Source organism: Hypanus sabinus, chromosome 31 (assembly GCF_030144855.1).
Source record: "Hypanus sabinus isolate sHypSab1 chromosome 31, sHypSab1.hap1, whole genome shotgun sequence".
Taxonomy (NCBI): Eukaryota; Metazoa; Chordata; class Chondrichthyes; order Myliobatiformes; family Dasyatidae; genus Hypanus; species Hypanus sabinus.
The window spans coordinates 28,272,577-28,300,097 of record NC_082736.1 but is presented as its reverse complement, the minus strand read 5'-3'; the positions used below and the strand labels follow the sequence as shown (position 1 = coordinate 28,300,097).

Sequence of the window (27,521 nt, the reverse complement as noted above, 5' to 3'; positions counted from 1 at the left end):
TTCCAATTATTTTATTCAATACAGTTAATGTTACAGGAGTACGAAACGGGACCACAGCTACAGCCAGATAAAGAACAGTTGTGATATTGCACCACGGAACTGGACAAGAATCAGTTTGTTTTTGCACGGACAGCAAAGCAGGGCCAACAATCGCTGACACGTTTCTCTCCTGGGCTCACGCTTCTGTCTGGTGCAACCAAGGAAAGAATGGTCCAAGTTACTGACAAGATGCTTCACAGTCTCGGTTATCAATCTTCTTTGCTTGGCTGTTCAAATCCCTTTTTGGCTCCACCACGTTTTCCCCAACGTGATCCCCGAACTCAAGCTGAACCGAACGTGCTTGTTCACATTTTCCTCGGGAGCTCTACAAAAACGTTTGGAGCTGACTGAAAAAAAATCTGGTGCTTTTTTAAAAATAAAAAAAAAATAAAATCAGATCATTGTAACATCAGCCAGTTCTCCAATCTACCCAACCCAGGCCTGAATCAACAGTGCCTGTGACAGGCATGTACAACTGAAAACCCAGTAAAATCAATTTCAGGCATGGAATTAGAACATAGAAGAGTTCTATGGCACAGGAACAGGCCATTCGGCCCACAATGTCTGTGCTGTGCCAGCTAAAAAGCAGATCAAAAACACACAACACTAATCCCTCCTCCCCACACCATGTCCACATCCCTCCATCTTCCTCACATCTAAACGTCTTTTAAAAGCATCTAATGTATTTGCCTCTACCCCCATACCAGCCATCCATGATTCTCTGAGTGAAAACCCTACCCCTCACACCCCCTTTGAACCTACCCCCCACCTCACCTTCATAGTATGAGACAATTCTACCCTGGGAGAGAGATGCTCCCTATCTATGCCTCTCATAATCTTATAAACCTGTATCAGATCTCCCCCGCAGCCCCTGGGAAATCTGAACTAAACAGAATCCTAGAGCACACCACAGCACAGAAACAGACCCTTCGGCCCATCTGGTCCATACTAGATCTGAATCCTGCCCAGTCCTATCAAGTCCCACCAGCTCGGACCACAGCCCTCCATCCATGTACTTACCCAAACTTCTCTGAAACGCTGAAAGCAAACCCCGCGTCCCTCACTTCCGCTGGTAGCTCGTTCCACGCTCTCACCAGCCTCGCAGTGACATAGTTCCCCTGAGGGAGTACTGGGAGCATGCTTAACTGAAAACATTTCCTTTGACTTCTGCACTCACAAACGCAAGTCTGCCTCACCATCTCACACGATCATGGCTGATCTTCCCGGACCTCCCCTCCCGCCGACATTTCTCCATGTCCCTCTATTCAAAATCGGAATCAGGTTTAACATCAAATCTAATATTTCAGCGAACATATTTCAGACAAGGTTGGATGATTTTTGCATAGTAGGGGGATTAAGGGCTATGGGGAAAAGGCAGGTAGGTGGAGATGAGTCCATGGTCAGATCAGCCAGGATCTTACTGAATGGCGGGGCGGGCTCGATGGGCTGAATGGCCAACTCCCGCTCCTATTTCTTATGTTCTTATCACCGGCAAACGTCGTGAAGTTTGTAAACTTCGTGGCAGCAGCGCAATGCAGTACATAGTAATAGAGAAAAAAATAAATTACAGTAATTACAGTAATTATATATTTATATATTAAATAATTAAATGAGTAATGCAAAAGCAGAAGTAAAAAAGAGGTGAGCTAGTGTTCGTGGGTTCAATGTCCGTTGAGAAATCAGACGGCAGAAGGATGTAGCCGGTCAGCGTGCTCTCCGCAGTACATCTGTAGAAATCTGTTAGTGTTTTAGGTGACCCCCCAAATCTCCTCAAACTCCCAATGAGATATAGCCGCTGCCTTGCCTTCTTTACCTAGTTAGGTCCTTGGAGATATTGGCACCCAGCAATATGAAATTGCTCTCTCTCTCCACATCTGATCCATACAACAATTACAGCACGGAAACAGGCCATCTCGGCCCTTCTAGTCTGTGCCGAATGCTTACTCTTACCTAGTCACACCGATCTGCACTCAGACCATAACACTCCATTCCTTTCCTGTCCATACACCTATCCAATTTTACTTTAAATAACAAAATCGAACCTGCCTCTACTACTTCTACTGGAAGCTCGTTCCACACAGCTGCCACTCTCTGAGTAAAGAAATTCCCCCTTGTGTTACCCTAAACTTTTGCCCCCTAACTCTCAACTCATGTCCTCTTATTTGAATCTCCCCTACTCTCAATGGAAAAAGCCTATCCACGTCAACTCTTTCTATCCCCTTCACAATTCTAAATACCTCTATCAAGTCCCCCCTCAGCCTTCTATGCTCCAAAGAGTAAAGACCTAACTTGTTCAACCTTTCTCTGTAACTTAGGTGCTGAAACCCAGGTAACATTCTAGTAAATCTCCTCTGTACTCTCTCTATTTTGTTGACATCTTTCCTATAATTCAGTGACCAGAACTGTACACAATACTCCAAATTTGGCTTCACCAATGCCTTGTACAATTTTAACATTACATCCCAACTCCTATACTCAATGCTCTGATTTATAAAGGCCAGCATACCAAAAGATTTCTTCACCACCCTATCCACATGAGATTCCACTTTTAGGAAACTATGCACCATTATTCCTAGATCACTCTGTTCTACTGCATTTCTCAATGCCCTACCATTTACCATGTATGTCCTATTTTGATTATTCCTACCAAAATGTAGCACCTCACACTTATCAGCATTAAACTCCATCTGCCATCTTTCTGCCCACTCTTCTAACTGGCCTAAATCTCTCTGCAAGCTTTGAAAACCTACTTCATTATCCACAACGCCACCTATCTTAGTATCATCTGCATACCTACTAATCTAATTTACCACCCCATCATCCAGATCATTAATGTATATGACAAACAACATTGGACCCGGTACAGATCCCTGAGGCACACCACTAGTCACCGGCCTCCAACCTGACAAACAGTTATCCAACACTTCTCTCCGGCATCTCCCATCCAGCCACTGTTGAATCCATTTTACTACTTCAATATTAATATCTAACTATTGGACCTTCCTAACTAACATTCCATGTGGAACCTTGTCAAAGGCCTTACTGAAGTCCATATAGACAACATCCACTGCTTTACCCTCATCAACTCTCCTAGTAACCTCCTCAAAAAATTCAGTCCCTTGGTGAGGATTGGTTTGTGTTCCCTCGTCTTACCCTTTCTGAAGTCCAAGAAGTCCCGATCTCTCAAATGTTGATCCACCTCTTTGAGATGAATAAATCGAAGGGGAGAGATTTAGCCTCATCGTGCAAATGTCAAGAGCCTGGCAATGGAAGTGGCTTCGCACTAGGCTGTGTGTGAGCACAGAGGCTCTCACCTGCCCTGCCAATCCTACTCACAAGGGACACATCACATCCTCTGCTTTTCTTGCCTGTAAATTTTTCAAAGACTAACCAATAGTAGTTACCAGATGAGACACAGGCTAATTGAAAACCTTGAACTGGCTCACATACACCCTTTCTCAAAGTGACTCACAAGGCCACCCTCGGGGTGAAAGCATCTACTGTTTACTCTTTTCCATTGATGCTGCCTGGCCTGCTCAGTTCCTCCGGTGTTTTGTGCGTGTGTTACTTTGGATTTCAGGTATCAGCAGATTTTCTTGTGTTTGTGCCTTACATTCCCGCTGAGTAGCCTCCAGCCTGATGGAATAAATATCAATTTCTCCTTCCAGTTTAAAAAAAATCCCTCCTCCTCCCGTCTTCTTTTAATCCCCACCCTAGCCTCTTACCTTTTTGCTCCTATCACCTCCCTCTTGTGCCTTTCATCCCCCCTTCCTCCTATTGTCCACTCTCCTCCCCTATCAGATTCTTTCTCCTCCAGCCTTCGACCTTTTCCACCCACCTGGCTTCACCTATCACCTTCCAGCTATCCTCCTTCCCCTTGCCCCCCCCAACCATTTTATTCTGGTGATCTTCCCCCCCTCTCTTTTCAGTACTGAAGAAGGTTCTTAGCTCAAAAGTGTTGAGCTTCTATAGATGCTGCCTCCTCCAAGTAGATCACAAGCTTGTCGTTGGGTTTGGAGGCTCGCGTCCCTCAATGACCCGGAGGGCTGTGTCAGCTGGAGTCTGGGCTTTGTGCTTTGGCCCTTGGTAGGGTCACCCACACCAAACAGGTCAAAGGGTAGAGGTCAGACTTAGAGTGGCCAACCGGTCCTCCAGTTTCAGGGGGTTTGAGTTCAGGGCCAACATCCCTGACTGGTCAAGCAAGACTGTTATGGAAACAGCAATGAAGAACCCTTCTACATCCGAGTGTGACGATATTCCCGAGTCTCCGCCCGGGACTTTCGGGACTGACGGTAGTGAAAACCGAGAGGAAGCACTGAACGCTGCCAGAAATTTCAGAGTGTATATTGTATACATTTCTCTGACATTAAATTGTACCTTCGAACCTTTGAGATGGAGGACTCTCATCACTGCCCTCAACGCCAGCTGCGTAACAGGCCGTAAAAAAGTAAATGGATGCTGCCCGACCTGCTGAGTTCCTCCACCCTGCACAGTGCTTTCCTGCACTGCACTTTATCCAGCATCTGTTATCATTCTATTTGGCGGTATGTCATGGTAACGAGCCCTTTCGGCCCACAAGCCTGTGCTGTCCGCGTACACCCACGTGGCCAATTAACCTACTGACCCCCTACGTCTTTAGAACGTGGGAGGAAACCAGAGCCCAGGGTGGAAACCCACACGGTTACAGACCCTGAATCAAGCTGGCACGCACCACTCGCGCTGGCAGCTCGTTCTGCACCCCCACCACCCTCTGAGTGAAGTTTCCCCTCTTGTTCCCATTAAATGTTCACCTTTCACCCTTAACCCATGACCTCTAGATGTAGCCCTGCTTGCATTTACCCTAGAAGAGTACAGCACAGGAACAGGCCATTCGGCCCACAAAGTTGTGGCGAACCAGCTAAAAAGCAAATATAAAAACACCCAAACACTGATCCCTCCATCTTCCTCACATCCATGTGCCAATCCAAACACAGCTTAAGAGCCTCTACCACCAAACCAGGCATCACATTCCAAGCATCCGCCACTCTCCGAGTGAATCTACATTCTTCAGTGCCTGGCCTCTGGTATTAGTCATTTCAACCCTGGGAAACAGATACTCCCTGCCCAATGCCTGTCCTCATTTTATAAACCTCTGTCAGATCTTCCCTCAGCCTCTGATGCTCCTGAGAAAACAGCCCAAGTTTGTCCAGCCTCTCGTGATAGCACAGGCCCTCTAAACCAGGCAGCGTCCTGGTAGAACCTCTTCTAGACCCAAACCAAAGCCCCAACGTCCTCCCTATAGTGGGGCGACCAGAACTGGAGGCAATACTCCAGGTGTGGCCTAACAGGAGTTTTATAAGGTTGGAAACGTAATCCCCTGACCTTTGAACTCAGTGCTTCAAGTAACAAAAGCAATCATTCCATAAGCCTTCATAATTTTGTCTTGCTCCATTTGATCTGCATGAACAGTATTAAAGACAAGCTTTTCACTCTAGCTTGACAATAATATAACTATTTGAATTCCAACAGGAACTAGGACTTTAGTGTCCATATCTGGTCGCCTCACTACAGGAAGGATGTGGAAGCATTGGCAAGGGTACAGAGGAGATTTACCAGGCTGCTGCCTGGTTTAGAGAGTGTGGATTATGATTAGAGATTAAGGGAGCTCGGGCTTTACTCTCTGGAGAGAAGGAGGATGAGAGGAGACATGATAGAGTTGTACAAGATATTAAGAGGAATAGACAAGAGTGGACAGCCAGCGCCTCTTCCCCAGGGCACCACTGCTCAGTACAAGAGGACATGGCTTTAAGGTAAGGGGAGGGAAGTTCAAGGGGGATATTAGAGGAAGGTTTTTCACTCAGAGAGTGGTTGGTGCGTGGAATGTACTGCCTGAGTCAGTGGTGGAGGCAGATACACTAGTGAAATTTAAGAGACTACTAGACAAGTATATGGAGGAATTTAAGGTGGGGGGGGGTTATACGTGAGGCAGGGTTTGAGGGTCAGCACAACATTGTGGGCCGAAGGGCCTGTAATGTGCTGTATTATACTATGTTCTATGTTCAATTATTGCAGTACCTGTCATCTTGGACCAATTACACCACCAGTATTGCAGAAGACCATGATTTGGAATCACGACTGTGGTGTTGACCTTGGGCTGCACCAATCCTGTGGCAAATTTGACTCCCTCATGTTGGCTGCAGTGGAGAAGCAATCTGCGCCAATGCAACAGATAGACAGACACACACACACCCACCCACCCACACACAAAATACTGGATGAACTCAGCAGGCCTGGCAGCATCCATGGGAAAGAGTTAAACAGTCGACGTTTCGGGCCGAGACCCTTCATCAGGACCGGAACGGGAGGGGGAGGAAGAAGTTCAAGGTGCTTGGTGACAGGAGGAACTGGGAGAGGGGGAGGAGGGGGGTGACGTAAAGAGAAGTTTATTAGTGGAAGAGATGAAGGGCTGAAGGGGATAGAAGAGGACAGAAGACAGAAGACCAGGGAAGAGGCAGGAGCACCAGAGGGATATAAGATGAGAGAGGGAAACAGGAATTGGGAATGGGGAAGGAACGTGGTGTGGGGTGCAATCACCAGAAGCTGGAGAAAACTAGGTTCATGCCATCAGGTTGGAGGCGACCCGGACCCCTGTGTCTTTTTCTCTCTTTCCCTGGTCAGACCCCACTTGGGGTACAGTGCTCAGTTCTGGTCGCCTCACTACAGGAAGGATGCGGAAGCCATAGAAAGGGTACAGAGGAGATTTACAAGGATGTTGCCTGGATTGGGAAGCATGCCTTATGAGAATAGGTTGAGTGAACTCGGCCTTTTCTCTTTGGAGCGACAGAGGATGGGAGGTGACCTGATAGAGGTGTACAAGATGATGAGAGGCATTGATCATGTGGTTAGTCAGAGGCTTTTTCCCAGGGCTGAAATGGCTGCCACAAGAGGGCACAGGTTTAAGGTGCTGGGGAGTAGGTACAGAGGTGATGTCAGGGGTAAGTTTTTTATGCAGAGAGTGGTGAGTGAGTGGAATGGGCAACGGTGGTGGAGGTGGATATGATAGGGTCTTTTAAGAGACTTTTGGAAAAATAGAAGGCTATGGGTAAGCCTAGTAATTTCTAAGGTAGGGACATGTTCAGCACAACTTTGTGGGCCAAAGGGCCTGTATTGTGCTGAGGGTTTTCTATGTTTTTATAAACCCAGCGACACATCCACACTGGGTGAACCTAACCACATTGTCTGGGGAAGGAATGAACCACCAGGTCCTTTCGTACGTCTGTCGTTCTGCAGTGCAGTGAATCACAAATCCCCTGGACTGGATCCATCGGGAGGGATTGCTATACGCTCAGCGAGGAGTGGGACCCAATGCGGTGTTCTGCTGCTATAGCCCATCCACTTCAAGGGTCGAAGTGTTGAGCGTTCAGAGATGCTCGTCTGCACACCGCTGTTGAAATGGGTGGTTATTTGAGTTACTGTCGCCTTGAACCAGTCCGGCTGTTCCCCTCCAACCTCTCTCCCTAACAAGGCGGTTCCACCCACGTCTGCATACGCATACATGGCTGCGGCCCGTTTAGGCGTTTAACGAGCCCGCACACAGGAGCGCTGACTGACGCGGCCACTCGGTGTATCTGAAACTCTTCTGTGTTGGTAACGGGCAGGGCCCCAGTCACACCGAGCCCTTCTGTTGCGATTGAGAAAACCCCACGAAGCCCTCTAGAGTCAGAAAGGTGAACCTGTATACTTGCGGTGAGATGCTGGTGAGTGGGGTGGGTCGGACGGTTGAGGACGGAGGAGGAGAGTCTTGAAACTTCAGCATCCCCTTAGGATCCGGGGCTCAAATTATCACCTTGGGCTTAAAATTACTTGGGCCCTGGCATCCCAGCCAAAGAGCTTTGCAGCAGTCATCTCTAAAGGCCATGAAGCCTCGCTGAACTACCGCCCAGGCTCAACCAGGACTCCTGCAGGGTCTCTACTCGCACGGTAAAGCCCCCCTCGGTCACTCGGACACGGGCAGCACTGTGGTCCGGCACTCGTGCGCCACGGTGCTCTTGTCTTGCAGCTGGCCGGCCTTGCAGCCCCGGAGCAGGGCCCTCCTGGCGTACTTAATGGCGTTGTTCTTCACAGTGACGAAGAAGAGTGTGTTGATCATGCTGTTGCTCACCGCGATGCACTTCACGACGTAGTACACCGTGATCGAGTGCCTCTCCCGCAGGAGCACGCCGGGGAAGAAATCCCGGATGATGGCGTACCCGTAGTACGGGGCCCAGCAGAGGATGTAGGCCGTCAGTATCCCCATCAGGACCAGGACTGTTCTCCGCCGGGCCCTCAGCCGCTTTTTGATCTGCTTGGTTTGCACGCCGGGCACGCTTTTGAACCAGAGCTCCCGGCTGATCTGCAGGTAGCACAGCGACATGGTCACCACGGGAGCAGCAAACTCCAGGACAAAGAGGAGCAGGAAGTAGGACCTGTAGAAGTGTACCTTGTCCATCGGCCAGATCTGCCCGCAGAACACCTTCCCTCCGCCGCCGCCCGGGAAGGTGTCGAAGGTGGTCTCGGTCATGAAGTAGGCCGAGGGGATGGAGATAACCAGGGACACGACCCAAACGGCAATCAGGATGCAGTAGGCCGTCTGTAACTTCATGCGAGGCTTCAGCGGATGCACGATCACCAAATACCTACAGGATAGCCAGAAACGGGAAGACACAGAGGGAGGTAAGCGGGTTGCAGAGGTCGACAGTGAGAGACAAGACCAGGTCCTCTAATGGGAGGAGAGTTACCAGAAATAAACTGATTAATTCTGAAGTAAATACTTTGACATTTCGATTCATCTCCGTTTTTATTGAGACGAGAAGGAGAATTAAAAATAAAGATTATCTTTTGTAAATTGTCTTTTTTACAGCAGATGGAATGTTATTTTGAAGTTGTTTACGACACTGGCGAGGCCCAATTTGGGGCGCAGTGTGCAGTTTTGGTCACCTACGGGGAAGATGTAAATAAGGTTGAAGATTTACAAGGATGTTGCTGGTTTTGGAGGACCTGAGTTATAAAGACAGATCGAGTAGGTTAGGACTTTATTCCTCGGAATGCGGAAAATTGAGGGGAGATTTGATAGAGGTTTACAGAATTATGAGGGATATTGATGCAAGCAGGGCTTTTTCCACTGGGTAGGACAACAACCCAGTCAACCCATGGGTTAAGGGTGAAAGGTGAGAGGTTTAAAGGGAACACGAGGGTGGTGAGAGCGTGGAACAAGCTGCCAACACTAGTGGTGCAGCTAAGCTCGATTTCAACGTTTAAGAGAAATTCGGACGGGCACATGGATAGTAGAGGTACGGAGGGCTGTGGTCCCTGTGCAGGTTGATGGGAGCGGGCAGGTTAAATGTTTTTGGCATGGACTAGATGGGCCAAAGGGCCTGTTTCTGTGCTGTACTTCTCTATGACTCCATGACTAACGAATCTAAAATCTTTAATAATTTTTTTCTTTGCGTCCGCACAACGCTTTACAGTGCCGGCGACCCGGGTTCAATTCCCGCCACGGCCTGTGAGGAGTTTGTACACTCTCTCCCCTGTGACTGCGTGGGCTTCCTCCGGGTGCTCCAGTTTTCTCCCACAGTCCATAGACATAGCGGTCGGTAGGTTAATTGGTCATTGGAAATTATCCCGTGATTAGGCTAGAGTTAAATTGGGCACGGCTCGAAGGGCCTATCTCAATAAAATAAAGGTTAAACTTATTTGGCACGTGTACATCGAAACATACATTGAACTGCGCCACTGATCGAGGCCGGGCGGCTCAGAAGCATCGTTACGCTTCCGCCACCGACGTGGCACGCCCACAACTCACTGACGTCTCTGGACGGTGGGAGGAAACCACAGCACCCGGAGGAAACCCGCGCAGTCACGGGGCAAACATACAAATTCCTTAGGGATTGTGGTAGAAATCAAACCCCGATCGTACAGCACTGGTGAAGCGCTCTTCTCACACCTTCATGCCCCTTGCTTACTTCCGCCCGTCCTGACCCCGAAACCCAGGTTTGGCGGGTACGGCAAAGCTCAACAGTGAGCTCAGGAACGGGCAGGTGTGTTAGAAAAAAAGCAGAAGAGTTGAAAGGGAAATTGAGAAAAAAAGCAGAAGAGTTGAAAGGGAAATTGAGAAAAAAAGTTTTTGAGAGGGTGGTAGAAGTAGGAAGTTAGCCCACAATGGTGTGCCAACTTTTTAACCCACTGAAAGGTCAAAGCTAATCCTTTCCTTCCACAGAGCCTGCCAATTTTTCTATCAGCCATCTGCCCAGTTAAGACTCTCTTAAACATCCCGGATGCATAAAGACAAGAATGGTCAGGATGGGAAACAGTTTCTTCCCTCAGGCCATCAGGCTTCTGAACTCCCTGCCGCATCACATTCGAGGTGTCACCGGTTAATCTGATCCGTGTTTTAAAAGGGATGTGTGATTCATCTGTTGGCTTTATCCTGACCCTCACAAGTTATTGTGCGTTACGGGTACTTGCACAGTGTTCGCACCAATCAGGGTCCGGGTGGTCAAGACATCCCAATCTCCTGGTTCTGGTGGGACCCAGGTCATACTGACCCTAGACGTACGGAGTCAGGAAAGGTACTTTTCTCTCCGCTGAGTCCGGTGGCTGTTAGCGAGGGGTTAATGGGCTGCATTTCTGGAGACACCCGGTAAAAAGGGGTTTCATGCATGTATATAGTGAAACGACAAGAAACTTAACCAATATCTGCCTCCACCTCCACCCCTGGTAGAATATTCCACACACCCGCCATTTCTGTGTTAAAATAAAAACCTACCCCTCCCCATATTTTTATTCAGTCAATTTAAAATTGTACACCCTCATCTTAGTCGTTCACACCCTGGGAAGGAGTCTCTGCTCAATCTGTGCCTCTTATCATCTTGTACACCTCTATCAAGTCATCTCTCATCCCCCTTCACTCCAAAGAGAAAAGCCCATGCTCCCTCAACTTCTCCTCAGAAGACCTGGCTCTCCAATCATATAACAATCAATCACAACAATTACAGCACGGAAACAGGCCATCTCGGCCCTTCTAGTCCGTGCCGAACTCTTACTCTCACCTAGTCCCACCTACCCGCACTCAGCCCATAACCCTCCACTCCTTTCCTGTCCATATACCTATCCAATTTTACCTTAAATGACACAACGGAACTGGCCTCTACTACTTCTACAGGAAGCTCATTCCACACAGCTATCACTCTCCGAGTAAAGAAATACCCCCTCGTGTTTCCCTTAAACTTCTGCCCCCTAACTCTCAAATCATGTCCTCTCATTTGAATCTCCCCTACTCTCAATGGAAACAGCCTATTCACGTCAACTCTATCTATCCCTCTCAAAATTTTAAATACCTCGATCAAATCCCCCCTCAACCTTCTACGCTCCAATGAATAGAGACCTAACTTGTTCAACCTTTCTCTGTAACTTAAGTGCTGAAACCCAGGTAACATCCTAGTAAATCGTCTCTGCACTCTCTCTAATTTATTGATATCTTTCTTATAATTCGGTGACCAGAACTGCACACAATATTCTAAATTTGGCCTTACCAATGCCTTGTACAATTTTAACATTACATTCCAACTTCTGTACTCAATGCTTTGATTTATAAAGGCCAGTGTTCCAAAAGCCTTCTTCACCACCCTCTCTACATGAGACTCCACTTTCAGGGAACTATGCACAGTTATTCCTAGATCTGTCTGTCCATCTGCATTCCTCAATGCCCTACCATTTACTCTGTATGTTCTATTTGGATTATTCCTGCCAAAATGTAGAACCTCACACTTATCAGCATTAAACTCCATCTGCCAACATTCAGCCCATTCTTCTAACCGGCATAAATCTCCCTGCAAGCTTTGAAAACCCACCTCATTATCCACAACACCTCCTACCTTAGTATCATCGGCATACTTACTAATCCAATTTACCACCCCATCATCCAGATCATTTATGTATATTACAAACAACATTGGGCCCAAAACAGATCCCTGAGGCTAGTCACCGGCCTCCATCCCGATAAACAATTATCCACCACTACTCTCTGGCATCTCCCATCCAGCCACTGTTGAATCCATTTTATTACTCCAGCATTAATACCTAACGACTGAACCTTCTTAACTAACCTTCCATGTGGAACTTTGTCAAAGGCTTTGCTGCCAACATACTGGTAAATCTGGTAAATCTCCTCTGCACCCTCTCTAAAGCTTCCACGTCCTTCCTAGAATGAGGTGACCAGAACCGAACAGAATACTTCGGCGGTCGAACCAGAGTTTTATAGAGCAGCAACATTACCTCACAACTTTTGGACTCAACCTCCCAATTAACAAAGGCCAAATCACCACACATCTCCTAGAAGGTGTTGTTGGAAACAGCGGCTTTTAAAAAATAGTACTTCTTCATAAGATTTGTACTCTAAAAAGCCATCTTGTAGACGGAGTTTAATGTTGGATAACTGTTTGTCAGGTTGGAGGCCGGTGACTAGTGGTGTGCCTCAGGGATCTGTACTGGGTCCAATGTTGTTTGTCATATACATTAATGATCTGGATGATGGGGTGGTAAATTGGATTAGTAGGTATGCAGATGATACTAAGATAGGTGGCGTTGTGGATAATGAAGTAGGTTTTCAAAGCTTGCAGAGAGATTTAGGCCAGTTAGAAGAGTAGGCAGAAAGATGGCAGATGGAGTTTAATGCTGATGAGTGTGAGGAGCTACATTTTGGTAGGAATAATCAAAATAGGACATACATGGTAAATGGTAGGGCATTGAAGAATGCAGTAGAACAGAGTGATCTAGGAATAATGGTGCATAGTTCCCTGAAGGTGGAATCTCATGTGGATAGGGTGGTGAAGAAAGCTTTTGGTATGCTGGCCTTTATAAATCAGAGCATTGAGTATAGGAGTTGAGATGTAATGTTAAAATTGTACAAGGCATCAGTGAGGCTGAATTTGGAGTATTGTGTACAGTTCTGGTCACCGAATTATAGGAAAGATGTCAACAAAATAGAGAGAGTACAGAGGAGATTTACTAGAACGTTACCTGGGTTTCAGCACCTAAGTTACAGAGAAAGGTTGAACAAGTTAGGTCTTTACTCTTTGGAGTGTAGAAGGTTGAGGGGGGTCTTGATAGAGGTATTTAAAATTATGAGTGGGATAGGCTTTTTCCATTGAGAGTAGGGGAGATTCAAACAAGAGGACATGAGTTAAGAGTTAGGGGGCAAAAGTTTAGGGGTAACACGAGGGGGGAACTTCTTTACTCAGAGAGTGGCAGCTATGTGGAACGAGCTTCCAGTTGAAGTGGTAGAGGCAGGTTCGGTATTGTGATTTAACAAAAATTGGACAGGAAAGGAATGGAGGGTTATGGGCAGAGTGCAGGTCGGTGAGACTAGGTGAGAGTAAGTGTTCGGCACGGACTAGAAGGGCCTGTTTCCGTGTTGTAATTGTTATATGGTTATATATGGTTATTCTAGAAACTCACCCTCTTGGAATCCTGCACCAACTTGATTTTCCCGATCTACCTGCATCCCCATGACTATTGTAAAATAGCCCTTTTGGCATGCATTTTCTATCTCCCCTTGTAACTTTTATACCACATCCTTGCTACTGCTCGGGGGAGTTGAATGCTTGCATCCAACTGCCTCCCATCAGGGTCTTTTTACCCTTGCAGTTCCTTAGCTCGATCCACAATGATTCAATGCCTTCCGACCTTATGTCACCTCTTCCGAACGATTTAATTTTAGATTTTTTTTAAAAACGAAGAAAGCCATGCCACCCCCACCTTCCCGCCTGTCATTTCAATACAATGTGTATCCTTGGACATTCAGCTCCCAGCTATAATCTTCACTCAGCCGTGATTCAGTGATGCCCATGACATCATGCATGCCAATCTGTAACTGTGCTGCAAGTTCATGAACCTTATTCTGTATACTACGTGCATTCTAATACACCTTCAGTCCTGCATTCACCCTTTTCGATTTTGTCCGCCTTTTGCGTTGCAACTCATCCAGTTGACTGAAATTTTGCTACCATCAGCCCTCTCCTCACTACACATTACATCTGTTTGTAACACAACTGCACTACCACTCCAGTTCCCAATCCCCCTGCCGAATTAGTTTAAACCCACCCGAACAACTCTAGCCAACCTGACCACAAGAACATTAGATTCCCTTGGGTTCAGGTGTAACCTGCCCCTTTTGTACGCATCACACCTTCCCCGAAGATCCGTAAATCTGAACTCCAGTTGCTCAGCTGCCAAATCACCCTATTCTTACCCTCACTGGCACGTGGCACAGGCAGCGATCCAGACATGATTACCCTGCAGGTTCTGTTTCTCAGCTTTCTGCTTAGCTCCCTAAAATCTCTCTTCAGGACCTCCTCTCCTTGTCTACCTATAGTGTGCACCAAGATTTCTGGGCTGATCACCCTCACCCTTGAGAATGCCTTGGGCCCGATCAGAGACATCCCTGATGCTGGTGCCATCCGGTTGTCTCTCTCACACTCACAGAATCTCGTCTCTGTTCCTCTGATTATGAAACCTCCGATCAACACTGCAGCCCTCTTCACACCTCTCCTCTTCTGAACCGTCTCAAGTTACAGAGACGCGGTCACAGAGGCCTCCCCCTCAAGAGTATCCAAAGTTTATATGCTTATTATTGAGGGGAATGGCCACAGGTGTACTCTGCACCAGGTATGCATCTCCCGTCCTTCTCCTGACAGTCACCCAGTAACCCTGACAGTCATCCTGTAACCTCCCTGTAAGCTCTTGCCTATCGCCTCCTCGTTCTCCCGTACGAGTCGAAGGTCATCGAGCTGCAGCTCCGGTTCCAGCACACGTTCTCCAAGGAGCCGCAGCTCGGCGTGCCTGGCGCAGGTGCGTTTATCTGGGAGACTGGAGGTCTCCCGGACTCCTCACACCCCACCCATGGTACGAAACACTGCCCCTGGAACTATTCTCAGTGTACTGTGAGCTAATAGATGAGGGATGAGGGAACAGAGGGAGAGCAACTCACAAGACAATCTAAAGACTGGCTCCCTCTCAGGAATGGCCGCTCTGCTTTCACCTGTGTTACTTCTCTTTTAAATGAATCCCTCTCACTCCTCAAATCAGAAAAACTGCCACAAAACTCTTGTCTTTGAAATCTCGGTCGCCACCCTGATTAAAAAGTGACCCTTTCCACTCACCCCTGCTGTGGATTGTCCAATAATACTTTTTGTAAGATTTGTACTTTTTAAAGAAGCCCATACATTTTTCACAGTGGCAGAAAGCCTACAGCAGCTAAACTAACGGTTTATCACCTTCCTCATTTTTCATTGGCTAACATTACCCTTGTGACATAATTTATTTATACAGGTGGCCCCCGCTTTTTGAACGTTCGCTTTACGACAGCTCACTGTTATGAAAGACCTACATTTGTACCTGTTTTCGCTAACTAAAGAGGATTCTCGACATTACGAAGAAAAAGACGCCCGCTTTATACGTGTGTTTACCCCGAGAAAGACGACCATGACCATGAAGCCTTGCGCGGGCAGTTGTGCGCGCATGCGTGTACGTGCCGATTTTTTTTTTCTCCAAATCGATTTTGGCTCGCTGTCTTCCCAATTTTGATAAGTGAAACTACACCATACCTACAATATTTCTACTTTATATAGGCTGTATATTTATCATATCATTCCTGATTTTACTACATGTTAGTGATGTTAGTGTTATTTTAGGTTTTATGTGTTATTTGGTATGATTTGGTAGGTTATTTTTTTGGGTCTGGGAACGCTCAAAAATGTTCCCATATAAATTAATGGTAATTACTTCTTCGCTTTATGACATTTCGGATTACAAACAGTTTCATAGGAACGCTCTACCTTCGGATAGTGGGGGAAACCTGTATAACCTATTAACTAGCTTATTTCTATCTAAGAAATTTTCCTTATCTTATCTATAGAAACATTGGCTTTTCAGGGGTACCATCTTTGCTTCTTTTTCATTCCTTCGTTTTTACGTCCAACAGCCTCTTAGCTAATTTCTCAGCTCTGTATTCCTTTTGTTTAGTATTTGTAAGTCCGTTTGTACTCTAAGATTAACGGTCATTAAAATTAAGACTGCTGGTCATTTTTGACTCCCAGAAGACACCCAAGGGTGTCTTGCAAGAGCTGAATCAGGCAAAAATGAACACTGTGTCAGATGATAGTAGCCAGGCCCCTCCCTTCCACTCTTCTTAAGTGATAGTATTGTATCTGCCTCAATCACTTATGAGGGGTTGGTATTGATTAACTTTAGTTGACAAAGGGTGAAGGGAAGAGGGGGCCAGACAGGAACCCCACTAGATTTGCCAACCCAAGTACGGTAGAGGGGAGGTGGTACGGAGCTGGACGCTTCATTGATAGAGGCTCGTCCAGCGTTGTTGGCTCAGTTGAGGGCCAACGACCGGAACCAAGAGGTTTGAGGAACGGAGATGAGGTGAGCTAGATCAACATTTCTTTAAAAAAAAGACCCACCATGGTATCTGGAAGCGTTCTCACCTGTCGACTGCTATGACCAAGAGAGCGTTGGTGGAGACATAGAGGGAGACCATCCTGAGGTAATTCACCGAGGAGCAGAGAACGTGCCCGAAGTTCCAGGACAGCTCCCTGACCACATAGTAATCCATCTCGAAAGGGCAGCACACGGTGGCCACGATGAAGTCGGAGACGGCCAGGTTGACGATGAGAAGGTTGGTGACGTTCCTCAGGTTCTTGTGCCTGGCCAGGGTGACGATGAAGAGGAGGTTGCCCACGCCGCAGACCAGCATGATGCAGACCAGCACAACGCCAATCACCACCCGCACCTGATAGGTCTTGACTGCGTCCTCCTCCCCCCGCGGGTCGAGCGATGTCACGTACTGGTCGTATTCACAGCTCCCGTTCCAGGGGGTGCTGGCGTCCGCCAGACTTAAGTCAACGTAACGTGAGAAGTTGGCGCAGGGATCCTCCATGGCCGAATCTCCCCAGCCCACCAAACTCCGGGATCTTCGTGTTCTCTAGCACTTCTCTCTACACTGGGTAATATTCCTGTTCTATCCGTACAAAAAAAGACTTTTTCTGTGATTTGGCTGTGGAGGAAAAGGACAATATTATTAGTTATTGGCCTTGATCCTGATTCCAGTTTCTATGGCTAATGTATCGCAGGATGAGTTTGTGACGCTGGAAGGGTTTGTGAGGTGATCAGTTTTCGCGTGGTCATGAAATTTAGCGAGAAGCTTCCTGGGTGTTTCCTCCACTCCCTCCTCCTCTCTGTTTTCATATCTCTACCTCGTTTTCTCTTTCCCTCTCTCTAACTTTCCAACTATCTCTGTCACTCTCTTTTTCTCTACCCCGCTCTTTCTTGCTTTCTTTCCTTCTGTACGTCTTTCTTGTTCTCTGCTTCTTTCTATCTCAGTCATTCTCTCTACCCTATCTCCACCCCATTCACTCTCCCTCTACCTTCTCTCTCTTGCTCTCTAACCCATTCTCCCTCTCTTTCTCCACCTGTCCACCTCTCTGCTATCTCCTCTTACTCCTTACCCCCTTTACCCACTTACCCCACACCCCTTGCCCCACCCAATAATCCTTCCCCTGCCCTCCCCACTCCCCCTTCAGCCTCTCCACCCCCGTCACTCATCCCTCCTCACCTCCACCAACCACCCCCTCTCTCACGATCATCCCTCACCCCTCTCCCTCTTTAACCCTCCCCCTCACCCAAACCCCCCACTTCTCTACCCCTCACTCTCTCCCTCCCCTACCCATCCCCACACCCCTCACTTATTACTCACTCACCCCCACCTCAGACCCCACTCCTCTCCCCTCCACCCTTCCTCCCCTCATCCCCACTCCCATCTCCTCCCCACCTCTGTCCCTACCCATCCCCCACACCCTTCCCCTCACTCATTACTCACTCACCCCCCTCACAGTCCCTACACCCCTCCCTCCTCTCGCCCCTTCACCCTTCCTCCCTTCTCCCCTCATCCACACTCCCATCCCCTCCTCACTCACTCCTTCCCTACCCCTACCCACACCCCTCCCCCTCACTCATTTCCCACTCACCCCCCACCCCAGTCCCCGCACCTCTCCCCCTCTCGCCTCCCACCCCTTCCTCCCCTTTCCCCTCATCCTCTTCCCATCTTCTCCCCACTCACTCCTTCCCTACCCATTCCCCACACCCCTCTCCCTCAACCCTTCACTCACTCATCTTCCCCCCCCGAAATGCCTCCCCACACATTACCCCCTCAACACTCACCTTCCCTCCCCCTCCAACCTCCCTCTCTCCCTCCAATGATTCATAGACGCGCTTCACCCCCTCCACCATCGGGTTCCTGAACGCTCCCTGATCACAGCCACGTTATCCCTTTCTCCGCGCCAGCTATTTATTTTGTTGCCGATGGTGATTTGGTGCTTGTGTTTGGGTGAGGGGGTGGAGGGAGGGGCGAGGGGTGACTGGGGGAGAGGGGAGTGGGGCGGCGGAGGAGGTGAGGAGGGTTGAGGAGCGAGGTGGGGATAGTAAATTTGCCTTCTGTGCACTGCTGCCGCTAGCCAACACAATTCACGCCCGACATGGCAGCCTTCCCCAAGGAGACCAGTCACCTTCCCCGTCCGCAGTAACTCACCACCGATCCCCCTCCCTAACTGCAACGGTACGGCTGATGGTTCTCTTTCTCGTCCCCCACATCTAGCTCGTCTTCTTCCACCCCCCAGACCCTCCTCTACTCTGCATTCATCATCACTCTCCCACTCTGCCACCTCCCCTCCCTCCGTCACGTCACCCCCTCCCCCGCCCCACAGCTTTATCGGTCCCCGCAGAGCTCTCACTGTTACTACCACCCCTCACCCACCCCCTCCCTCCTTCTCGTGAAGTGAATCTATTATCCAATTCTGCACGGGTCACTTTGAGATCCATTTTCTGGCAGGGATTTGTTGGGAAATAAAGAAGTTCAATCGAATTTATGGGAGACCACGCATAAAGACACCGACGAGAGAGAAAGAGGGGGGAGAGAGAGAGAGGAGGGGGAGGGGGGGGAGGGGAAGAGAGAGAGAGAAATAGATGTGAGTCATTAGAGGGGAGAATAGAGAGAGGGTTGGTGGAGAGGGGAGGGTGGCAGGTGAGGAGGGAGTGAGGGTAGTGTCGGGTGATGAGGAGGGGGAGAGTGGGTGGGCTGCCTTTCCCTCAGCATCACTCGCCTCCATCCCTCCTAATGATACCTCTGCTCCCATTCTCCCCAGATGAATCAGCTGAGTCCTATTGAGTCGGGATGTATAAGTTATTGTTGGAATAATACTGGTGAATCTGACAATGTTAATTTCTCCAGGAATCATGAACTCTATTAAACAGAAATTAGCAGACCCTGTACTGGATTGTGAGTGAACGATCACTCGCGATACCTCCTGATTATCTCCAGGGAGATACCTGCAAGGGAGGGGTTTGGGGGTTGGAGATTCAATGTTCTTGCTGCCGTTTTTCCCTATAGGCGATATATTAGTATTATTCTCGCGAGGGAGGGGGTTTGAGGCTTGATGTTCCAGCTGCCATTTTCCATGTGGGTGATCTGTTAAGTTTCTGTGCGAGGGAAGGGGTTGAGGGGGGGGGGGTGGTTTGGGATTTGTGAGATTTTGTTTTTTTTTGTGCAGGGGGAGGCGGATTGATGTCTTTCTTTTAAGAACTTCCGCGGTTTTCTTTGTACCGTGGCTATCTGGAGAAGACAAATCTCAGAGTTGTGTTCTGCATACATACTTATAAAAAAATGACCTTTGAACCTTTGAGTATTGTTGCTATGGCACTTGATTCACCATGGCTGCTTCTCTGTGTAGACCAGACCAGGGGAAAAAAAATGCATGCCTTCCTAGTAGTTCATATCTACCTTAATAATACTTTCAGATAAGAAATTATCTCTCCATTCCACATTGGCAAATAAAGTACAGTCAGCCCTCCTTATCCATGAGGGATTGGTTCCGGGAACCCTTGCGGATACCAAAAAAAAGGTGGATGCTTAAGTCCCTTATTTAATCTGTCTCAGTGCGGTGGACTTTAGGACCCAGCGGAGCCCCGGGCCTTATTTAATCTGTCTCAGTGCGGTGGACTTTAGGACCCAGCGGAGCTCTGAATCCGCAGTGTTTCTGTTCACGAAAATAATCACCATCACGGTTGAAAATAAAGTGGAAATAATAAAGTGATCGGAAAGAGGTGAAACCTCTTGCGGTCATTGGAAAAGCGTTGGGCTACAGTCGGTCAACAATTGGAACAATTTTAAAGGATAAAGTGAGAAAGGTCCTGCCCCAATGAAAGCTATAATTATTACTAAGCAACACAGTGGTTTAATTATTGAAATACATATGTTTCTTAAGTGTTTTATATGGATAGAAAAGTGAAATATATAATATTTTCTGACACAAACGTTTGACTAACTGACACTAAATAATACTGGATGTAGCTGTTCCGACTTAGTAAGAGAACTAATGATCTTTTTCGATCCCAATCCATGATAACCTACACACATCCTCCTGTATACTTTAAGTCATCTCTAGATTACTTATAATACCTAATACAATGTAAATGCTATGGAAAATAGTTGTTATACTGCATTGTTTAGGGAATAATGACAAGAAAAAGTAGCCTGTACATGCTCGAATAACGAGTGCTGGAAGAGCACTTCCGGGTTTTCTCGATTCGCAGTTGGTTGAATTCGCGCATGCGGAACTCGCGGATGAGGAGGGCCGACTGTACTGTGCAAAAGTCTTCGACACATATATACAGAGATGGCCCCAAATTCCTTATGAGGACTCATTCTCCCGGCATGCGTTGGAAAAACCTAATATGGAGTGGAGAGCACGTTTGTAAATCTGGCGGGAGGAAAGGATGTTGGGAATGGCGAGGGTGGGGGGGGGGGGCAGGTGGCAGAGAGGGAGTGCCAGGGGCGAAGGGGTGGCACATTTGCAGACACACCCTGCCGTGAGGCGCCAGGTGAGGTAATCTGATTCCAAACAATAGGTTTATTGATCATTACAGAAAGCCTCTCTGGTGCTTTCCCGCTCCCTTCCCCTTTTCCCAACCGTGATTCCCCTCTCCTTGCCCCCCTCCCACTCTCAGTCCACAATAGAGACCCGTATCAGAATCAGGTTTATCATCACTCACATATGTCATGAAAGTTGTCTTATTTTTTGCGTCAGCAATACATAAAATTACTACAGTACTGTGCAAAAATATTGGCCTTCTTGGGCCAATAAAACCAAAAAAAACATTTTTCTGCCTAGTCCCACTGACCTGCACCTGGACCATATCCCTCTATACCCCTCTCATCCATGTACATGTCCAAGTTTTTCTTAAATGTTAAAAGTGAGCCCACATTCACTTCAACTGGCAGATCATTCCACACTCCCACCACTCTCTGTGTGAAGAAGCCCCCCCCCCATGTCCCCTTTAAACTTTTCCCCCTTCACCCTTAACCCATGTCCTCTGGTTTTTTTCTCCCCTGGCCTCAGTGGAAAAAGCCTGCTTGCATTCACTCTATCTATACCCGTCATAATTTTATACACCTCTATCAAATCTCCCCTCATTCTTCTAAGCTCCAGGGAATAAAGTCCTAACCTATTCAACCTTTCTCTGTAACTCAGTTTCTCAAGTCCTGGCAACATCTTCGTAAATCTTCTCTGCACTCTTTCAACATTATTAATATCCCTCCTGTAATTAGGTGACCAATATATGCGTAAGATGTTTGCACAGTACTGTATCTGCGATAATCTGATTTGGTAGAGCTGTGTATGATGACAAGAGGCATGGAGTGAATCGCTGGCGCCTTCTCTCCAGGGGGCAATGATTAATACAAGAAGTCTTGATGAAGGGTCTCGTTTCCACAGATGTTGCCTGGCCTGCTGAGTTCTTCCAGCATTTTGTGTGTGTTGCTTTGGGTTTTCAACATCTGCCGACTTTCTTGTGTTTGTGTTAACAGGAGGGGGGAGAACATTAATTTAAAGTGCATGGGGGGGATGTCAGAAGTAGGTGGGTTTTTTTTTTAAACACAGAGAATGATGCTGCCGGGGTGGTGGTACAGGGATGTTTAAGAAACTAAATTTTTCTGTAAATGCTTGCAAAAAAAAAGAGTATTCTGGCGACTTTGATAAGAAATTCATTTTGACTTTGACGTTCATGCATGATGGGAAACATGAGGGAACGAGGGAAGAGTGAGATCGGTTGATTTTGGAATCGGTTAAAAGGTCGACACAACATCGTGGGCCGAGAGGGGCTGTACTGTCCTATGATCTATTCCTTGAGTTACTGAGCCATAGAAGCCAAATGGAGGCCATTCAGCCCCTTATATCAGTGCTGTCCCTGGGGGGAAGTTTCCATTTGGTTCATCCAGCATAGATGCAGGCCCTTCAAACCAACCAAGATGCCCACTTACGCTAGATCCACTCGGCCACATTTGGGCCACCTCCCTCCACACCTTTCCTATCCACGTACCTCTCCAACTGGTTATTAAATAATGTTCATGAAGTTAACGCAACCACTTCCTTTGGTGGCTGGTCCCATACACGGACCATCATCATTATGTGCTGTGTCATATGACATCATCATCTTTTGCTGTGTCTGTGACATCATCATTATGTGCCACGACATATGACATCATCATTATGTGCCATGTCACATGACATCATCATCTGTGTCTATGACATCCTCATTTTGTGCCGTGTCATATGACATGGGTGTTCATGGAACAATCTATGATTGTTCTTGGTGAATTTTTCTGCAGAAGTGGTTTGCCATTGCTTTCTTCTGGGCAGATGGGTGAGTCCCAGCCATTATCAATACTCTTCAAAGACTGTCTGCCTGGCATTAGTGATATGTGATATGCCACCGGCTGTTCATACAACCATCCACTACCTGCTCTCAGGGCTTCACGTCACCCTGGTCGGTGGGGCTAAACAGGTGCTACACCTTGCCCAAGAGTGACCTGCCGGCTAGCAGAGGGAAGGAGCGCCTCACACCTCCTCTGGTAGAGACATATCTCCATATCACCCTCGGCATAACAAGTTGCCCCTCAGATTCCTCGTAAATCTTTCCCCTTCACCTACATCCTCTAGGTCTGGATTCCCCAACCCCAGCCACCTCGAAAAGAATAGAAAGTCACGAGGAAAGAAGATTAAGCTGTTTCATGGACCATCTGGAAGTAGTTGCCTGGGTCTACAAACTCTTCTGGCCTCATCTCCTAGTTCCTCCACCTTTGGGGGCTTTTGCTATTGCTTGGAAGGGGTGGGGTTGGTGGTTTTGCTGGTGCAAGTGTGGGGAGGGGGAGGGAGAGGGTCAAAGCTTCTGCTTGTGTGCTGGGAGGGGGAGGAGATGCTTCAGGTGTCTATCATTCATTCTAAGTGGTTTCCTGTTTGGTGGATGTCGGTGAAGAGTAAGAATTTCAGGTGGTATACCGTACACATTCTCTGATACTAAATTGAGCCATTTGGACCCTGGTTTTTTAAAAAGAACTGTGCACGTTCACCTTATCTATGCCTCTCACTTTTTAAACGCACCTCATAAAGTCACCGCCAGCCGGCAGTGTAGTGGCGTCAGCACCGGTCCTCAGGGGCAAGATGGCCGCCCCCGTGCTGGGTTGAGCTAGCAACACGGCCTCGTTGAAAACTGATAACCGGCAAGGATGCCGCTGGATGTGCCGCAAGGCGCGGCGAGGACACAAAGTCAACACAACGCCCTACAGGAACGGAGCCCTGTCCCTATAATTCAGTGCCTCAATTCCTCGCAGCACCCTAGTAGCCATCACCCGCTCCTTTCCCCAAAGCCCTGTCGATATTCTTCCCCTTTAAAATGACCCTTTGTGTGAAAGCTCCTTTTAAGCTCACCGTAGGCTCCAGACTGGAACTTGCATCACCATATCTCGCCTCCCCCTTCATCTCCGCTCCACTGCTTTGGCCGCTGCCTTCAATCAGTGCTGACTGATGGACGACCTTCATGCCCCTGAATCATTATTTGCTCACTCTGTGTGTGTGTGTGTACGTGCGGCTGAAGCTAAAATACAATTATCATCCATCCTCGCTGCTCTGGACCGAGGAGGGAGATACAAGAGGCGACTGTGCGTGCCAAAATGAGTTTGAATGTCACCGACATCAGTGCTGAAATTTGTTGTTTTGTTTTTTAATAATAAATTAGAATAAGAAATGTTATACAGGATATAGTGCGCCCACCAGCTCACAGACATCCCTGCCACGTCATCCCTGTACTTAGGGACTCTTACACCTTCCGAGTTAAATGACTACCGCCCAGTGGCACTGATGCTGATTGTCTTGAAGCGATTTGAACAGCACGTATCACAAACTCCTCCCCTGCCACACTGGACGTTTATCAATGTGCTTACTGACAGAACCACTCTCGGACAGATGCCGTAGTACCTGGCCCTGACACACCCCGAAAACAAGGACCCTTACATTAGAATGCCATCTCTGGATTTCATTCTGGCATTCAGCGCTGTCGTCCTGCAGACCGCGGTGAACAAACTCCCGCTCCTCGGTCTAAGTGCGCCGCTGTGCATCCGGGCGTCGGACTTCCGAACCGCCAGATCTCGGACGGTCAGGATACACAATCGCTCCCCCCACTCCCTATCATTCTCAACGCGGCCCCCGGGGCCCGCCGCGGTATGCTCTGCTCACGCGCACAACTGCACGGCCCAACACCCAAGCAATCGCGCCGTCAAGATGGCCGATGACCCGACGGCGGTGGGGCTCGTCGCCAACGACGACGAGACGGCCAACAGAGAGGAGGTGGAAGGGCACAGGGCCCCGTCCCAGGCAAAGAGCATCTTCCCCAACGTCGGCACGGCAAAGGAGGTGGGTATCGGCTTCAGGAGAACTCGCACCCCCTTTACATCGGCGGCAGAGCCGTGAAAAGTGCGAGCGGTTTCAAACCCCTGGGAGACCACATCTCACGCAACCTCTCACGGTGCCAGGACACATCCTACAAAGTCAAGACACCTCACCGACACCTCTACTTTCTGGAGAGAGCCAGACCTTGCCCATCCACGCTCACATCATCCTATAGCGCATCCTAACAAGCTGCATCACCGTTCGCAGTGCTGCAGACAGGAAGGCGCCACGGCGGGTAGTCAAAATAGCCCAATGCATCACTGGTAGCGGCCTACCCGCCATCAAGAACCTACGTACAGGGAAGGGGCCAGTAACGTTATGAAGGATCCCACTCACCCCTGCTCATGGACTGTTTGCCCCTCTCCCATCAGGGACGAGGCTACGTACCATCCACACCAGGACGGCCAGACACAAAAACAGACCCTTCCCCCAAGCAGTAAAGCTGATCAGCAGCTCCACCCACTAACCCACCCCACCACTCAATTATAATTTCCCATCAGTCATCTTATGTACAGCCTAGCACCATTTTATGGACACACAATCAATGTACATAAGCTATCTTACGTATTTTGACATTTGGCTTGCACTTTTTGCATTCTTTATCTTTTGTGGGGACTTTTTTTGTGCTGCATTGGAACAATTATTTTGTTCCCCTCACACTCATGGACAGGAAGTATTAAAAAATATATTAAAAATTAATTAAGTGAGAGGCATTGATCGTGTGGATAGTCAGAGGCTTTTTCCCAAGGCTGAAGTGGCTAACTCAAGAGGACATAGGTTTAAGGTGCTTGGAAGTAGGTACGGGGGAGATGTCGGGGGTAAGTTTTTTACTCAGAGAGTGGTGAGTGAGTGGAATGGGCTGCCGGCGACGGTGGTGGAGGCGGATATGTTAGGGTCTTTTAAGAGGCTTCTGGATAGGTTCACGAGGCTTAGTAAAATAGAGGGCTATGGGTAACCCTAGGTTATTTCTAAAGTAAGTACAAGTTCGGTACAGCATTGTGGGCCGAAGGGCCTGTATTGTGCTGTAGGTTTTCTATGTCTCTAATGCAAGTAAAGAGCAGATGCACAAGACTTTCGCCAGACTGCGTAAGGACAGCAGATATCTCTTCCTCAAACACTACGTTTTTATGTTAATCTGGCTGATCTGAGATGAGAGTTATTTCCAGATTTCTCAAACGACTTGAGTTCCCCAGTGGCCGTGGCCAGCTCTTCTCTCATCTCTCTGGTGAAGTGGTCACCCGCAGAGCCAGTCCTGGACAGGGGAGGGCTATGGTCCAGGTTTAGATCCTTGGGGACAGTTCGGTACAGACTAGATGGGCCAAGCGGCCTGTTTCTGTGCCTTATGACTATCATTTTGGCCTGTTAAGAGTGTTACCTCTGTCCAGGTTGCAAGGGTACAAGGCCTGAGGCCACCCTGCCCTTCTAACCTGTTCTGCCGTTTAATACGATAATAACCTATCTGACCGGACCCCGGCTTGTCTGAATGTCCATCGACAGATGTTGTCCAGCTCTCGCCTAGCGCAGGGCGTCCCACTAAACCACGCAGACCCTCTGGCTGGCTGGTGTATCTGTTGCTGTGCGTGTGTGTAATGAAAAGATTCTGGAGCAGATTAGGCCATTCAGCCCATCGAGTTGCTCTGCCTTTTCCATCACGGCCGATCCATTTCCCTCCCAGCCCCCAATCTCCCCGGACCCCTTCACGCCCCGACTAATTAAGACTCCTTATCGACCCCTGCCTTGAATATACCCAAATGACTTGACCTCCACAGCCGCCTCTCGGGCTAAAGGAAATGCCCCCCCTCAGCCCCGTTGTAAAAGGGCTCTCTGGTCCTAGACTGCCCCAGCCCACCCCCGATGGCCAGTTGACGTTCGAAGGGGGGGGTCACAGTTCGATAACCAGGCACCCCGTTCCCCCTACCCCCCCCCCGCCCCAAGTCGCGGTTTCACCCCATTCCCGGGTCGCACCTGATTTAATCTCGTTACCCACAGACAGACGCTTCTCAAAAGCTCAGCCCGACTCACCCGCCCTCCGCCCAGAAGTTGCAGAAGTACCTTCAGCCCCTCGGGGGGGGGGGGCAAAAAGAGGAACACTTCTTGCTTCGCTTGCCCCCAGATGGTTGGGACTGGCGCCCCAGCAAGAGGCAAATGAAATCGCCGCGCCTTCAGTTCTTCGGCTGCTCCGGACGGACGAGCGTGATGCGAAGTCGCCTCTGCTTTCTTGTTGCCCCCTCTCTTTATTCTGTGCCTTACCTGTGATTCCACCACCTCCCCCCCCCCGCCCGGGAAGGGGCCGCCTCCCCTTCGTGGGGCAGTGGGGAGTTTGCCCCGCTCCTGTCTCGCCCGGGTTCGGGACGCGCCAGCCGGCGGAGCTCTGCCCTGGCTCGGCGCCTCGCCTGACTCAGCCGCCGGGAGGAGCTGATCCACCGACCGCAACGTTTGTCTGAATGGAGTCCCGCCCCTCCGGGTCCGGGGGCGACGCGGGGAGGGGAGGGGAGGCAATGGCTGTGGCTTTGGGGGCCGTCACCTAGGGGACACCTGGTTGTCTGAGCACCCATTTCTGAAACTTCTGCCCCTGTCCCCCCTTCAACCATTGCCCCATTCCTGTTCCCCTCCCTCACCTTATCA

General features: G+C 48.7%; 1 protein-coding gene across 4 annotated transcripts; it reads right to left on the bottom strand.

Annotated features, from left to right (window-relative positions):
• On the bottom strand, nt 1-27,276 carry LOC132384013 (prokineticin receptor 1-like). 4 transcript variants are annotated; one of them, XR_009508828.1, is made up of 4 exons: nt 26,949-27,276; nt 16,548-17,116; nt 1,060-8,693; nt 1-404 (listed from the first exon to the last, which is right to left on the bottom strand). XR_009508828.1 is itself a non-coding variant. In XM_059955279.1 (3 exons), exons 2-3 carry the CDS (start codon nt 16,997-16,999, stop codon nt 8,015-8,017), a joined length of 1,131 nt encoding a protein of 376 aa, XP_059811262.1. In that variant the 5' UTR covers nt 17,000-17,116; nt 26,949-27,276; the 3' UTR covers nt 1-8,014. The 4 variants fall into 4 exon arrangements, 3 of the variants coding, with proteins under 3 accessions (XP_059811262.1, XP_059811263.1, XP_059811264.1); XM_059955279.1 differs by having other exon boundaries at nt 1-8,693; XM_059955280.1 differs by having other exon boundaries at nt 1-8,693; nt 27,147-27,252.
• Nucleotides 27,277-27,521: the final 245 nt, after the last annotated feature.